General features: G+C 34.5%; 1 protein-coding gene across 1 annotated transcript; it reads left to right on the top strand.

Moving 5' to 3' along the window:
- The first annotated feature begins 2,665 nt into the window (after positions 1-2,665).
- On the top strand, positions 2,666-6,354 carry LOC145094855 (uncharacterized). Its single transcript, XM_079032859.1, has 2 exons — positions 2,666-5,667; positions 5,819-6,354. Exons 1-2 carry the CDS (start codon positions 2,676-2,678, stop codon positions 6,097-6,099), a joined length of 3,273 nt encoding a protein of 1,090 aa, XP_078888985.1. The 5' UTR covers positions 2,666-2,675; the 3' UTR covers positions 6,100-6,354.
- Positions 6,355-12,633: the final 6,279 nt, after the last annotated feature.

Genomic DNA, 12,633 nt, shown 5'->3' with positions numbered 1-12,633 from the left:
TGGATGGCAAACCTGTAGTATCCTTCTTGTTTGAAATCCCGACTGCAGTCAAAGATCTGGAGATTTTTTAGCAAATTCTTTTGTATTGAGCATTCTGAACCAATGGGAAAATAGTTTGTGATAGAAGATTAGAAAGAAAACCACTTGAAATCGGATTGTTATATAAATGGAGGATTAAAGAGATTGCTTGTTAGCATCAGCGACCAGCGTAATTGGGAGGTTGAGGACGGCGACAAGTTGAGAGAGGGAGAGATGTGATCGATGGAAGGTTAAATGTTTGATTTGGGGAGGAAGTATAATTGGGTCATGTGATTTTACCAATTTGCCCTAAGAATTCATTTGCTTACATATCATGTAGCCGCTTCTAAAGAGGAAATATATAAGCCCAACTTCGTATTTTTTGGTGAATTTCATTATTTTTTTGTTTTTTGAATTAAGTCGTACTAAAGACATGTTTACTTACAAAATCTAATGCTTCATTAGAAATTTCAATTGAAGCTATACAATCTGGTATGTATGTTATAAAATGTGACTTTGCAAGACAAGGGGAGCATAAATTTGATAAATATATACAACTTTTTTAAGTTATTTATTCATTTATTTAATTTTTTATAGGGTTATTTTCAAGCTATGATTTCCTGCATTGAAGAACTTTTACCTTCATTAAATGTTAAAATGAAGCTGAATCCGGATGTATTAATAAGTTTAGGTTGACAAAATGCATGATTCAAAGGTATGTTGTTTTATTGTTCAATAAAATATTATAATAAAAAAATCATATTTATATTTATATTTCTTTACAAATAAAACAATGAACATTTTTTTCTTATTATTTACATGTTCAAATAGAAAGCGTAGGTGAAAGCGGGATGGGTGGTGGGGTTATGGTAAATGTGGGGTGTGTTTTCTATTTTTAAAAATTAAAAGAAAAAAGAATTACAAATATTTAAAAAAACATTAAGGATAATGGTAAATAGCTAAGAAGTTTCATTATGTAGCAAAGTGGCTACATAATCTAGTTTCGTAGAAATTTATGTAACAAAAGAGCTATGGATTTTTCCACTGTAGCAAAATAGTTATGTAAATCAGTTTTGTATCAAATTTATGTAGCATAATAGCAATGGAATTTCATTACGTAACAAAATAGTTATGGATATCATTTCCGTAACTAAATTCCGTAGCAAAATAGTTATGGAAAATTATTTTGTAGCAAAATTGCTACGAAATTTAGTTTCATAGTAATTTTCGTAGCAGAATATCTATGAAATTTCACTTTGTAGAAAAATTGCTACGAAATTCTTTTCCATAACTAAATTTCGTAGCAAAATAGCTATGAAATTTAGTTTCGTAGTAATTTCCGTAACATAATAACTATGACATTTCACTTCGTAGCACAATAGCTACGTAATTCGATTCTGTAACTAAATTCCGTAACAAAATAGCTACGCAATATCATTTTGTAGCAAAATAGCTACGAAATTTAGTTTCGTAGTAATTTTCGTAGCAAAATAGCTATGTATTTTAATTTCGTAGCAAATTCGATAGCAAACTAACTACCGATTACAATTCCGTAACAATTTTCCGTAATTAGTTCTAACTTTGCAACGGAATTTTATTTCGTACAAATTTCCGTAACGAAAAATCTACGGAAAATCATTTTGTAGCATATTCCGTAGCAAAATAGCTACAAAATATGATTTTGTAGCATTTTTCCGTAGCTAAATTGAAATTTTCTTGTAGTGAAGTAAAGGCCTCCTAATGGCTACTATCTTACCCCCACACACATAATTAAAAAAAAAAAAACAAAAACCATTCGGACTCATACAAAGCATGGACACTTATACTAGTTTTTATTAATAATCAACTAAAATGTGGTTAAATTACTTAATTTCCCAAAAAAATAATTATGTGTATGTATAATAAAGTAGTTGGTTTTTCACCTTTTATTTAATTATCTTCATTTTTAGTTGGTTTTAGTATAAGACATAGTTTAGATATTCATAATAAAAAAAAAGACATTATTATGCTAAATCATCTTTTTTCCTCCCATTCACACGTTCAAGGAATACCATTACCATTGACCCATTAACAAATCGTCCACTGAAAAACATACCACTAACCCATTAAGATAGTCATCCACTAAAAAGCATTGATTGCTTAAGCATAAAACACACACTAAGCCCTTTTGTCCCTGTTCCATTAATATTTTTTCAATGTAATTTTTTCAGTCCTAAGTTTTCGATTTATGAAGTTAAATTCTGTTTTTTTTCTTTATATTAATCTGGTCTGTAATTGGAAATAATAGTAGAATCTTGACTTGTTTGATTTCAGAATCAACTACACACAATTTCACTTCTACTTCCATGATCGACATATGATATCATTGTCTTTTTGCCAAGTGACCTTTTAATTTCTTTATCAACTTTCAGTTATTTTCTAAAATTTCTATGAGAAATACCACTCAAAGTAAAATACACTTCTTGTGGGAAAATATGACATAGAGTCATTGACTTCTAGAAGAAGACACATCATGTCGAAAAATATGACATTGCTCAAATTTTCCTTTTCCAATAAGGTAAAACGAAAAGTTAAGGGAAATTGGTAGCTCAAGTATAAATCAGTATACACACAAACCATCATTTTTCAAAACACAACACAACAAATTAAGCAAAATAATGCCATCTTCAAACTTGTTACTCTACTCTCTAACTCTATTAATCATTACACTCTTCCCCAAACCAACTATTACTTATGCTTCTTTGGAGGAAGCCAATGCTCTTCTCAAATGGAAAGAAAGCCTCGAAATCCCAAACAACTCCTTGCTCTCTTCATGGCTTCCTCTCCCTATGAAATCCAATGCATCAGTTCCATGCACTTCTTGGTTTGGTGTAGTTTGCAATACTGATTGGAGCATTCATGGGCTGAACCTCAGTTCAGCTGGCTTGAAAGGTACACTCCACCAATTTCCATTCTCTTTGCTACACAATCTTACGTATTTTGATCTTGCTATGAACAACTTCTTTGGCCCCATCCCACCAGAAATCAGACTCCTGTCCAAACTTGTCTACCTTTATTTTTCAGAGAATAAGTTTTCTGGAGTAATCCCATCTGAAATAGGAAACTTGCACCAGTTAACCATCTTTTACCTAGACTCAAACAATATATCTGGCTCAATTCCTTCATCATTGGGTGATTTGATATCTTTGAAAGTTCTTTATTTTGACCAAAATCAACTCTCTGGTCCCATTCCTATTGAACTTGAGAATTTGAAGCATCTCATTGATCTTGAGTTGAGCAACAATCAACTTAGTGGTTCAATTCCTTCGTCATTGGGTAATATGACATCTTTGAAGTTCCTTTATCTTTTTCAAAATCAACTATCTGGTCTCATTCCTATTGAACTTAAGAACTTGAAGTCTCTCGCTGAACTTTCCATAAGCTACAATAAACTTAGTGGTTGTATTCCCACATCTCTAGCAAACCTAAGTAACCTACAACTTTTGTACCTAAGTAAAAATAAATTATCTGGACCCATTCCTATTGAACTTGGGAATTTGAAGTTTCTCACCGACCTTCAGATGAGCTACAATAAACTTAGTGGTTCTATTCCTTTATCTCTAACAAACCTGAGTAACCTACAGATATTGTGCCTAAGTCAGAATAAATTATCTGGTCCCATTTTTATCCAACTTGGGAATTTGACTTCTCTCACTGATCTTCAGTTGAGCCACAATCAAATTAGTGGTTCTATTCCTTCATCACTAGGAAACCTGAGCAACCTACAGACTCTGTACCTTGATGAGAATAAATTATTCGGCCCCATTCCTACTGAACTTGGGAATTTAAAATCTCTCACTGATCTTGTGGTGTACATCAACCAACTTAGTGGTTCTATTCCTTCATCACTAGCAAACCTGAGTAACATTGAGAGTCTGCACCTCCATGGCAACAATTTATCTGGCCCCATTCCTTATGAACTCGGGAATTTGAAGTCTCTCACTCATCTTCAGATGGGCAAGAATCGACTTAGTGGTTCTATTCCTTCCTCACTAGGAAACCTGAGCAACGTACATATTTTGTACCTCTATGAGAATATATTATCTGGTCCCATTCCTACCGAACTTGGGAATTTGAATTATGTCTCTGCTCTTGCTGTGTCGTCGAATCAACTTAGTGGTTCTATTCCTTCATCACTAGCAAACCTGAGCAATCTACAGAGTTTGCACCTCGAAGAGAATATGTTATCAGGTTCCATTCCAAATGAGGTTGGAAAATTGAAGTCTCTCACTATTCTTGAGGTGGGCAACAATCACCTTAGTGGTACTATTCCTCCTGAGTTTGGAAATTCAACTCAACTACAAAGGCTTGCTCTATTTTCAAATCATTTGGTTGGTGAGATCCCAAAGGAGTTTGGGAAGATGAAAAGTATGTTGTATATGTACTTGTGTGATAACCAACTCTCAGGTAATATACCTCCGGAGCTCGGATCATTCAATGAACTACTTGAACTCGATCTATCCACAAATAGATTGAATGGGTTTATACCAAGTAGTATTGGTCAGTGGTCACACATTTATGAACTAAATCTTAGTAATAACAAGATCGGTGGAAAAATTCCATCTGAGATTGGTAAATTAGGTCAACTTATAGAACTTGATTTATCTCATAATTTGCTCACGGGGGAGATACCATCTGAAGTTCAAAGTTTGAAAAATTTGCAGAATATGAATATGTCTCACAATAGACTTTGTGGGTCTATTCCTAATGCTTTTACAAGCTTACCTAGCGGGATTGATATCAATCTATCCTACAATGAACTCACAGGTCGAGTTCCACCTTGTTCCAACTTCTTGAATGCGTCCATAAAAGGAAATCCAGGTTTGTGTGGAAATGTTACAGGAATAAAAGCTTGTGCAAGTCAAATTATTAAGAAGAAAAAGGATCCGTTTAAGCATAAGCTCATCCTTGTAATTATGTTGCCTCTTAGTTGTGCAATATTACTTGGTTTATTCATGTGTGGCTTCATTGCTTATCAAAAACAAAAGAAAAAGTCTCCACAAAAACCATTGGAAGAAGAAAGTGGTGATTATTTCTCCATTACAAGTTTTGACGGAAAAGTAGTGTATGATGATATCTTGAAAGCAACAAACAATTTTAATGAAGCATATTGTATTGGGACCGGAGGATATGGAATTGTTTACAAAGCCGAGCTACAACCTAACAATGTGGTAGCTGTCAAGAAACTCCACTCATCATCTGAGAATGTTGATCATAATGGATTCCTTAATGAGATACGTGCATTAACGAACATAAGGCATCGAAACATAGTGAAACTCTATGGATATTGCTCCCATGCCCGCCACTCATTTTTGATTTACGAATACCTTGAAAAGGGAAGCCTTGGATCGATCTTAAGAAGCGATATATTAGCAAAAGAATTGGATTGGTTGAAAAGGGTCAATATTGTGAAGGCCGTAGCTAATGGTTTGGCTTATATGCATCACGATTGCTCACCTCCTATAATTCATAGAGACATATCCATAGCCAACATCCTTCTTGATTCTGATTATGAGGCACATATTTCTGATTTTGGCACATCCAAGCTTTTAAAGCTAGACTCATCCAATTGGACCGCAATTGTAGGCACCTATGGTTATATTGCACCAGGTAATATCATTTTGTGATGTTAGCTCTACATTTTCTTAAGTTTCATGTTATATATATGAATAAGTATTTGTACATATATGTATCTATGTTACAATCTTGTGGGGTTGATATAGCTTTTTTTTGTTTTTATTTGATGTTTTTTTGGATGTAGAGCTTGCTTATACGATGGTGGCAACCGAGAAATGCGATGTGTATAGTTTTGGCATCGTTTCACTAGAAGTGATCATGGGAAAGCATCCTGGTGAACTACCAACATTGTCTACTGATTATCTGGTGTTAGCAAATGTTGGAGATAGTCGTATTCCACTTCCTTCACCACAAGTTGAGAAACAAGTTAATTTAGTACTCAATCTCTCAAGATCATGTTTGAACTCAAATCCACAAGAAAGGCCAACAATGCATCAAGTTTCAAATCTGTTGATGAAGACTTGATATTAGTGTACTTTCAATGTTAATTATTTGCTTTTGTCATGTTCCTTATATTCATCCTGATGAATATATTTAAATGCCTTTTTGTTATGAAACTTCTCATATGTTTTCTTAAATCGTTATGTAGTAGAGAAACAAATAAGTCAGTGAAGATTGCTATTCCTTTTAGAAGTTTCATTTCTGTAAAATCATGTATTAGTCATGGACAGATCTGTCGCTGAATACTCTTCACATGAAATCTATCAACAAGTTTTCCCATCTCTTGGATATACAATAAATTGTTTTCTATAATTTTCGTCAAATAGATGAAGACTGAGATACAAACACCAATAGAACTTTAAACAATATAATGGGTACTCATACAGGTATCAGTTGGTGCTGGGTGGCAATCGATTGATTTTTATAGTAAGAGATGTGGAATTAGTTACCTTGACTTAATTTCAAGACAAACTGTTAAAACAATTTAACTTTAAAATTAAATTACTAAAAAAATGGTCTCTTTTTTAAATTTACTTTGGCCATGGACTCCAGGTTAAATTTGGCGGTTGTTTTTCATCTTTCTTCTAGTCTCATACATTGCCATAATACTTTTACCTTCCACCAAGCTTCATACAATAAAACTCAAATTCAAGAGGGTTGCCAAAGATTTTAGGCAAGTCTGTAACACAATTTTTTTGGTTTTGTGATATATGCCCCGTACACTGCCCAACTCATTCATATGTAAAACATGTATTGAACGTCATTGCAACTTTTAACATTGTGGAACATTTACACATCATAACTTACTAATTAGTTCAAATAGAAATATATTATTTTAATTATTAGTACTCATTTCACTTCACTTTGAAAGACTAGAATTCCAACTTCTTACTATTCATGTCGGAAATAGTATCCAACGTCATAACTATTGATAATATTTCTTATATAAAACTGCAAAGATGGTTTTTGTGGTTCGTTGAAAATTGTCATTTTGGTCTAAAAAGGTTTGGACTAACACCAAAGGTCCAAAACTTTAATTTTTAATTTTGTTGTGGTTATGGTCCAAAGCATTATAAAAGTTTTACTTATATCTATTTGTTTTTTCCTTTTCTTTACTTTACTATTATTTAATTATAATAAAACAAAATATAAGAAAACAAAATATAAACCTACTACCTAATAACCCACCCAATCCCCACCCCTCTTAAACTCTCTCTTTAATGTATCGTCGGAATCCAGTACCCTGCCAGAAACCGCCACATCACCGGAAACCGCCGCCCACTGCTAGGGCTCCGCCACCTTTTCACCGGAACATCCCAACCACCACCAATGGTCAAGATCTGAACATCTGACATCGGATCTACAATGTCGTCGGCGTCCAGATATGTCTATGTGTCGTTTGGCTTTCCAGCGCCACCGTCGAATCCTTGACTATCTCTGTGTTAGTGCCGCCGAATCCTTAACCGTCGACTCCTTGAAGAAGCCATCGTGCATATCTATATGTCGTTGCCTCTCATTCCCCGATGATCCTAGTGTCGCCACTCTTGTACTCCAGCATTTAAAGCCACCACCACCGTCTGGAAACCCGAAACTAGTGTCGTCGATCTTGTACCCCTGACATTTTGCGCCGCCGAATCCTTAACCGTCGACTCCTTGAAGAAGCCATCGTTCATATCTATACGTCGTTGCCTCTCATTCCCCGATGATCCTAGTGTCGCCACTCTTGTACTCCAGTATTTAAAGCCACCACCACCGTCTGGAAACCCGAAACTAGTGTCGTCGATCTTGTACCCGAAACTAGTGCCGTCGATCTTGTACCCGAAACTAGTGTCGTCGATCTTGTACCCCTGACATTTTTTGGCAAAAACCTCGGATTTGAAAACAGATATAGGGAAATCTCGGATCTAAAAGTTTTTCAGATCTAGATTTGTCTTCTCCGGTAGTGGGAATTGATTAGGGAATCAAAGGGAGGTTATGGTGGTTTTGACATGTGGTGGCATTCATATCTCAACAATTCTGCAAAGAAGGTACCAAAATGGGTGGCACCGGTGAAGTCGGCGTTGGAAAACAAGGGTTTTCAAGGTAATGGTAGTGTTTATATCTCCCGGCGGCAGTAGTGGTCTTTATATTTTCTGGCCGTGGTATTGTTATTTTGAGTATTTGAGTGTGTTTAATGTAGAGAGAGATAAATGGGGGAGGTAACACCGTTAATTTTCTTATTTTTCTTTTTATTTTTAGTTATTGAAATATAGGAAAATAGAAAATGAAATTAATGAATGGAAAACTGGTCATTTCAGAAAAATTCAAAACAAATCAGACCAAACTTGCAACAAAATGAAAAGTTTGGACCTTTGGTGCTGATTGAAACCTTTTTTGACCAAAGGACAATTTTCAGCTAACCATAAAACTATTTTTGCAGTTTTGTCTACTTCTAATAATAACAGGTCCTATTGGGTTACCATTAGGACCCAATTGAGCAATTAAATGACAAAAAGAAATCAGAATAAATTAGTTAATTCATTTGTCGTCTTATGATAAATTAATTAGAAGCTAATTTGGAATTAATTAGAAATTAAACAATTGCATGGACTAGGTGTTAATTAATTAAAATGTTCAATTAATTGGAACAGTGTAGGGAGCAATTTCAACAAAAAGGAGTAGCTTTGACACCAAGTTACTAGATAACTATAAATAGGGAGCTAAAGATCAAACTCTAGTAACCTATTCCTTGCTCCCAAATCTCCACATCGTCAATAGTTGGCTTTCTTATTTCGATTTGCACTATATATGTGACATATATAAACCCCTTTATTAAGATCATTTCGCACCTTTGCCAAAGAAATCATGAGGATCGATTTACAACATCGTTCACCCCATATGATAGTTTGATAAACGACGGGTACCACAATTTTCTTAATACATATTATCTTAGCATTATATGTAGTCAACCGGACCATACTCGTAATGACATCAAATTCTATGGTAATGATTAGTTTGAGATCTATAATGAAGATGCTCTCATCAATCTCAAGTTGATACCCATAAAATTTCTCTCTAACTAGTACAAGGTTTCTATCGGCTAATTTCATTGCAATGCTTTCACTCATCCGGGTTAGAGTTGTAATTAACCGAGTAGCAAGTGCAACCGAGACAAAGGAAAAAAATATGCATCCAAATCAAACAACACACGAATTGGGAACAAATTTAAAGTAAATATATCTGATAGAAGATTTGGTTTCTTAGGGGCTGTTTGTTTTTTGTGTGAAGAGCTGCGCAACCACTTTTGTCTGCGCCGCGCAACCACTTTTGTCTGCGCCGCGCAGACAACGCGCAGACATATGACCTCGCAGACTGTTTGTTTTTTGGAAGTGCGCAGACCAAAAAACGTCTGCACGAGGTCTTCCTGGCGCAGACATGGACCACTGTCTTCAAAGGTTTTCAGACCTCATTTTAACCAAAAAAAAAACACCCGTTTTTTTTTTTCTTTTTTTTGCTAAAAATGCATTTTTAATCTTTATGACATGAAATTAAGTTTGAAAAATTAATTTATTTCAACGGCTGCAGACGTTAAAAACAAACAGTCTTCTTATTGCAGACTGCAGACATTTGGTCCAACTCTTCTGCCGCAGAGGCTTGCAGATGTGGTCCGCAGACTGCAGACATTTTGGCTTTAAAAAAACAAACAGCACCTTATTGACTTTTTCCCTTGTCATTTGAAATGTCCGACCTTTAGCTTTGTCGACTTTATTCTTATTATCCCGAGAGATCCCTCAATTAATTTGTGGTGCACCTTTTTGAATTCCTTCCATAGCTTTTGGACAATTCGTATGAATATGACCACTCTCCCCACAACCATAACAGGTACGGTTCTAATCCTTCTCACGGAAATCTCTCGCCAACTGATATGGTTTTCTGCATTTACAACATGAAAACAGTGAAGTCAAAATTTCACAATTTCCAATATGTTTCTTTTGGAACTTCTCACACCATTTTCCTTCACTCCTTTTTGCATCGGGTCGGGTTTGAGATCCCTAAAATTAAGACTTTCTCGTACTCCCTCCTTTTTTCTTTCCCACATTCACTTCGGTGATTCATTACTTCTTTCTTTTCCCTTATTTAATTCTTGTAACTTTAATTCAATTTCCCATTTTTGACCCACTTCCACCACTTGTCGATAGATGGAAAACGGAATTGTTTGAAGGAATTCTTGTATTTGGCTTTTAAGACCCCACATGTATCAATCGATCTTTCTTATTTCTGTATCGACTTGATGTTTAGCAAATCTAGCCTTCTCGTTAAACTCGATAGTATATAGTTGAACCGACCTTGATCTTTCCGGGTGGATATATTCATCTTCTAATTGTTTCATGGAAATGGTGGAGCAATATTCCTCCTCGAACTTAACTTTAAATTGTTCCCAAGTCAACATGCAGGTTAATTTCGTTCCCAAAGTATCAATAACCATTTCCCATCAATAGTGGGTTTCCCATGTAAGTAAATTCGTTGCGTATTCTGCCTTATCTTCTTCTACATATTTACTAGTTCTGAACATTTTCTCGATGTAGGTTAACCAAGTCATGGCCACAATCGGATCAGTTAGCCCCAAGAACTCTGTGGATTTACAATCGAGAAAGGCTTTATAAGTAATTAAGTACACATGTATTCATTTTCTGGGGTGGTATCCCTAACAACTTTCTTACCTCTCCCATCATCCATATTTTCTCATTGTCCTTCTATAATTGGAACAATTGGAAGTCGGTTATGAATCACTTTTGTATCCGCCTCAACTTTAGGTGAAACAATTGTTCGGAGCATTTCCTTAAGAGCTTTTGTCACCTCTTCAACAATTAATTTTTGAAGGAACCAATTTGTGACATCTCCATTTTCACGAAACAAAAGACCTTTTCTTATGCTTATTTTAAAACAAATTATTCTTTATAAATGTGGAATTTGTCCCATAAAAATATTTCCAAATAAACATTTTTCATTGATTATTATAACATTAGGATGTTATAACTAATACAAGAAACATAAGCATAAACATAGTCATTATCGACCTTACAACATCTTAGTATATTAATGGCCTACATCTCCTCGAAACTTTCATCGGATCCAAGCATCACTATCCATGTACCTTTGTACCACTACCTATGATAAAAAGAAACTGAGTGGGTCAGGTTGAGAAGCCTTGTGAGTACATAGGGTTTTCAACCCACAGTAATATAATTAATTTTTTTGATTATATATTTCACATCAAACATTTAACCCAATTACACATCCCTGTTTTTTCTTATGTATTCATCTCTAAGGAACTTTCTTAAGGATCACCACATAGATAGTACTGTGTCGGGGATTCATCTGCAATACATGTCAGTAAGGAATAGGGTACATCACATGAACATGTATTTCATCACTTATAGGTTGCGAACCTGTTAGTGTTCCACTAGACTGTCTAGAATAGTTTGTGGTCATCTTCTATATTATGTTAGATGACTACATCGCAACATCGCTAGTAAAGTCATGGCCTCTTCTCATCATTTTTCATCTCTCATCACCTATCTCTACCCAATATATTATAAGTATGAAAATACATATATGGTTTAAATAATAATCATCTCAAATTGTTTCATCTAACACAGAATATCTTAATCACAGATAATAAACACATATAGCATTTAATTATCTAAATACTTATTATCTATTTGTAAGATGAAAGTAACTATGTACTCACTTGTTTCAAGTAGGGATGAGCTTTAGAACCGGACCGGTTCGGAACTGGAACCGTTTTTCTATATTATAAGAACTGGGAACCGGACCGCCAATTCTAGCGCCGATCCCGGTTTTCGGGTTATTTTTCAAACTAGAATCAATTGAAATGTTGTAGACGATATGTTATCTTTCAAAACTTGTAAATGATTCAATATTTAACCAAATTGTAATTTTTTACATTCTAAATTGAAGTAAAAACACTAAATTACATTATGAAAAAAGAATCAAGTAATTCCGACTTCATATGAGTGAGTTATGTGCATTTTAAAAACGGGACAGATTCCAAAAAAAAAAATGTTGGAACAAAAAATATGCAGCATTAATATGTTGTCTTCCGGAGTCTATAGTTGATTCAATATCTAACCAAAATATGTGTTTGTACAATCTAAAATGAAGTACAAACACCAAATTACATGATAGAAAAAAAATGAAGTAATTATGCATAGTTTAAAAAAAAACGGAACAAATTCAAAAAAACAAAAAAAAGTGTTGAAATAGAAAAAACGCAGCATGGATATTCTTTTTTTTCGGGGCATGTGTCTGATTCAATATCTAACCAAAATATATGTTTGTACAGTCAAAAATGAATTACAAACTCCAAATTATATGTTGGAAAAAAATCAACTAATTCCGACTTCATATGAGTGAGTTATGCACATTTTAAAAAAACCAGAAAAATGTCAAACCGGTTCCGATTTTAGAACCAGGGTCGGTTTTCATAAAAATAGAGAATCGATAACCAGACCTTATTACCAATTCCGGTTCCGGTTCTAGTTCGGTTCCGGTTCT

Source organism: Lactuca serriola, chromosome 3, assembly GCF_051521515.1.
Source record: "Lactuca serriola cultivar US96UC23 chromosome 3, Lser_US96UC23_V15, whole genome shotgun sequence".
NCBI lineage: Eukaryota > Viridiplantae > Streptophyta > Magnoliopsida > Asterales > Asteraceae > Lactuca > Lactuca serriola.
This window is presented reverse-complemented; position numbering and strand designations above follow the sequence as displayed.

What these genes read in the sequence shown, in the direction of transcription:
- LOC145094855 (XM_079032859.1), top strand. Translation starts at nt 2,676, where the DNA reads ATGCCATCTTCAAACTTGTTACTCTACTCTCTAACTCTATTAATCATT. An exon ending in CTATGGTTATATTGCACCAG is followed by an intron (nt 5,668 to 5,818) that starts GTAATATCATTT and finishes TTTTGGATGTAG; the next exon opens with AGCTTGCTTATACGATGGTG.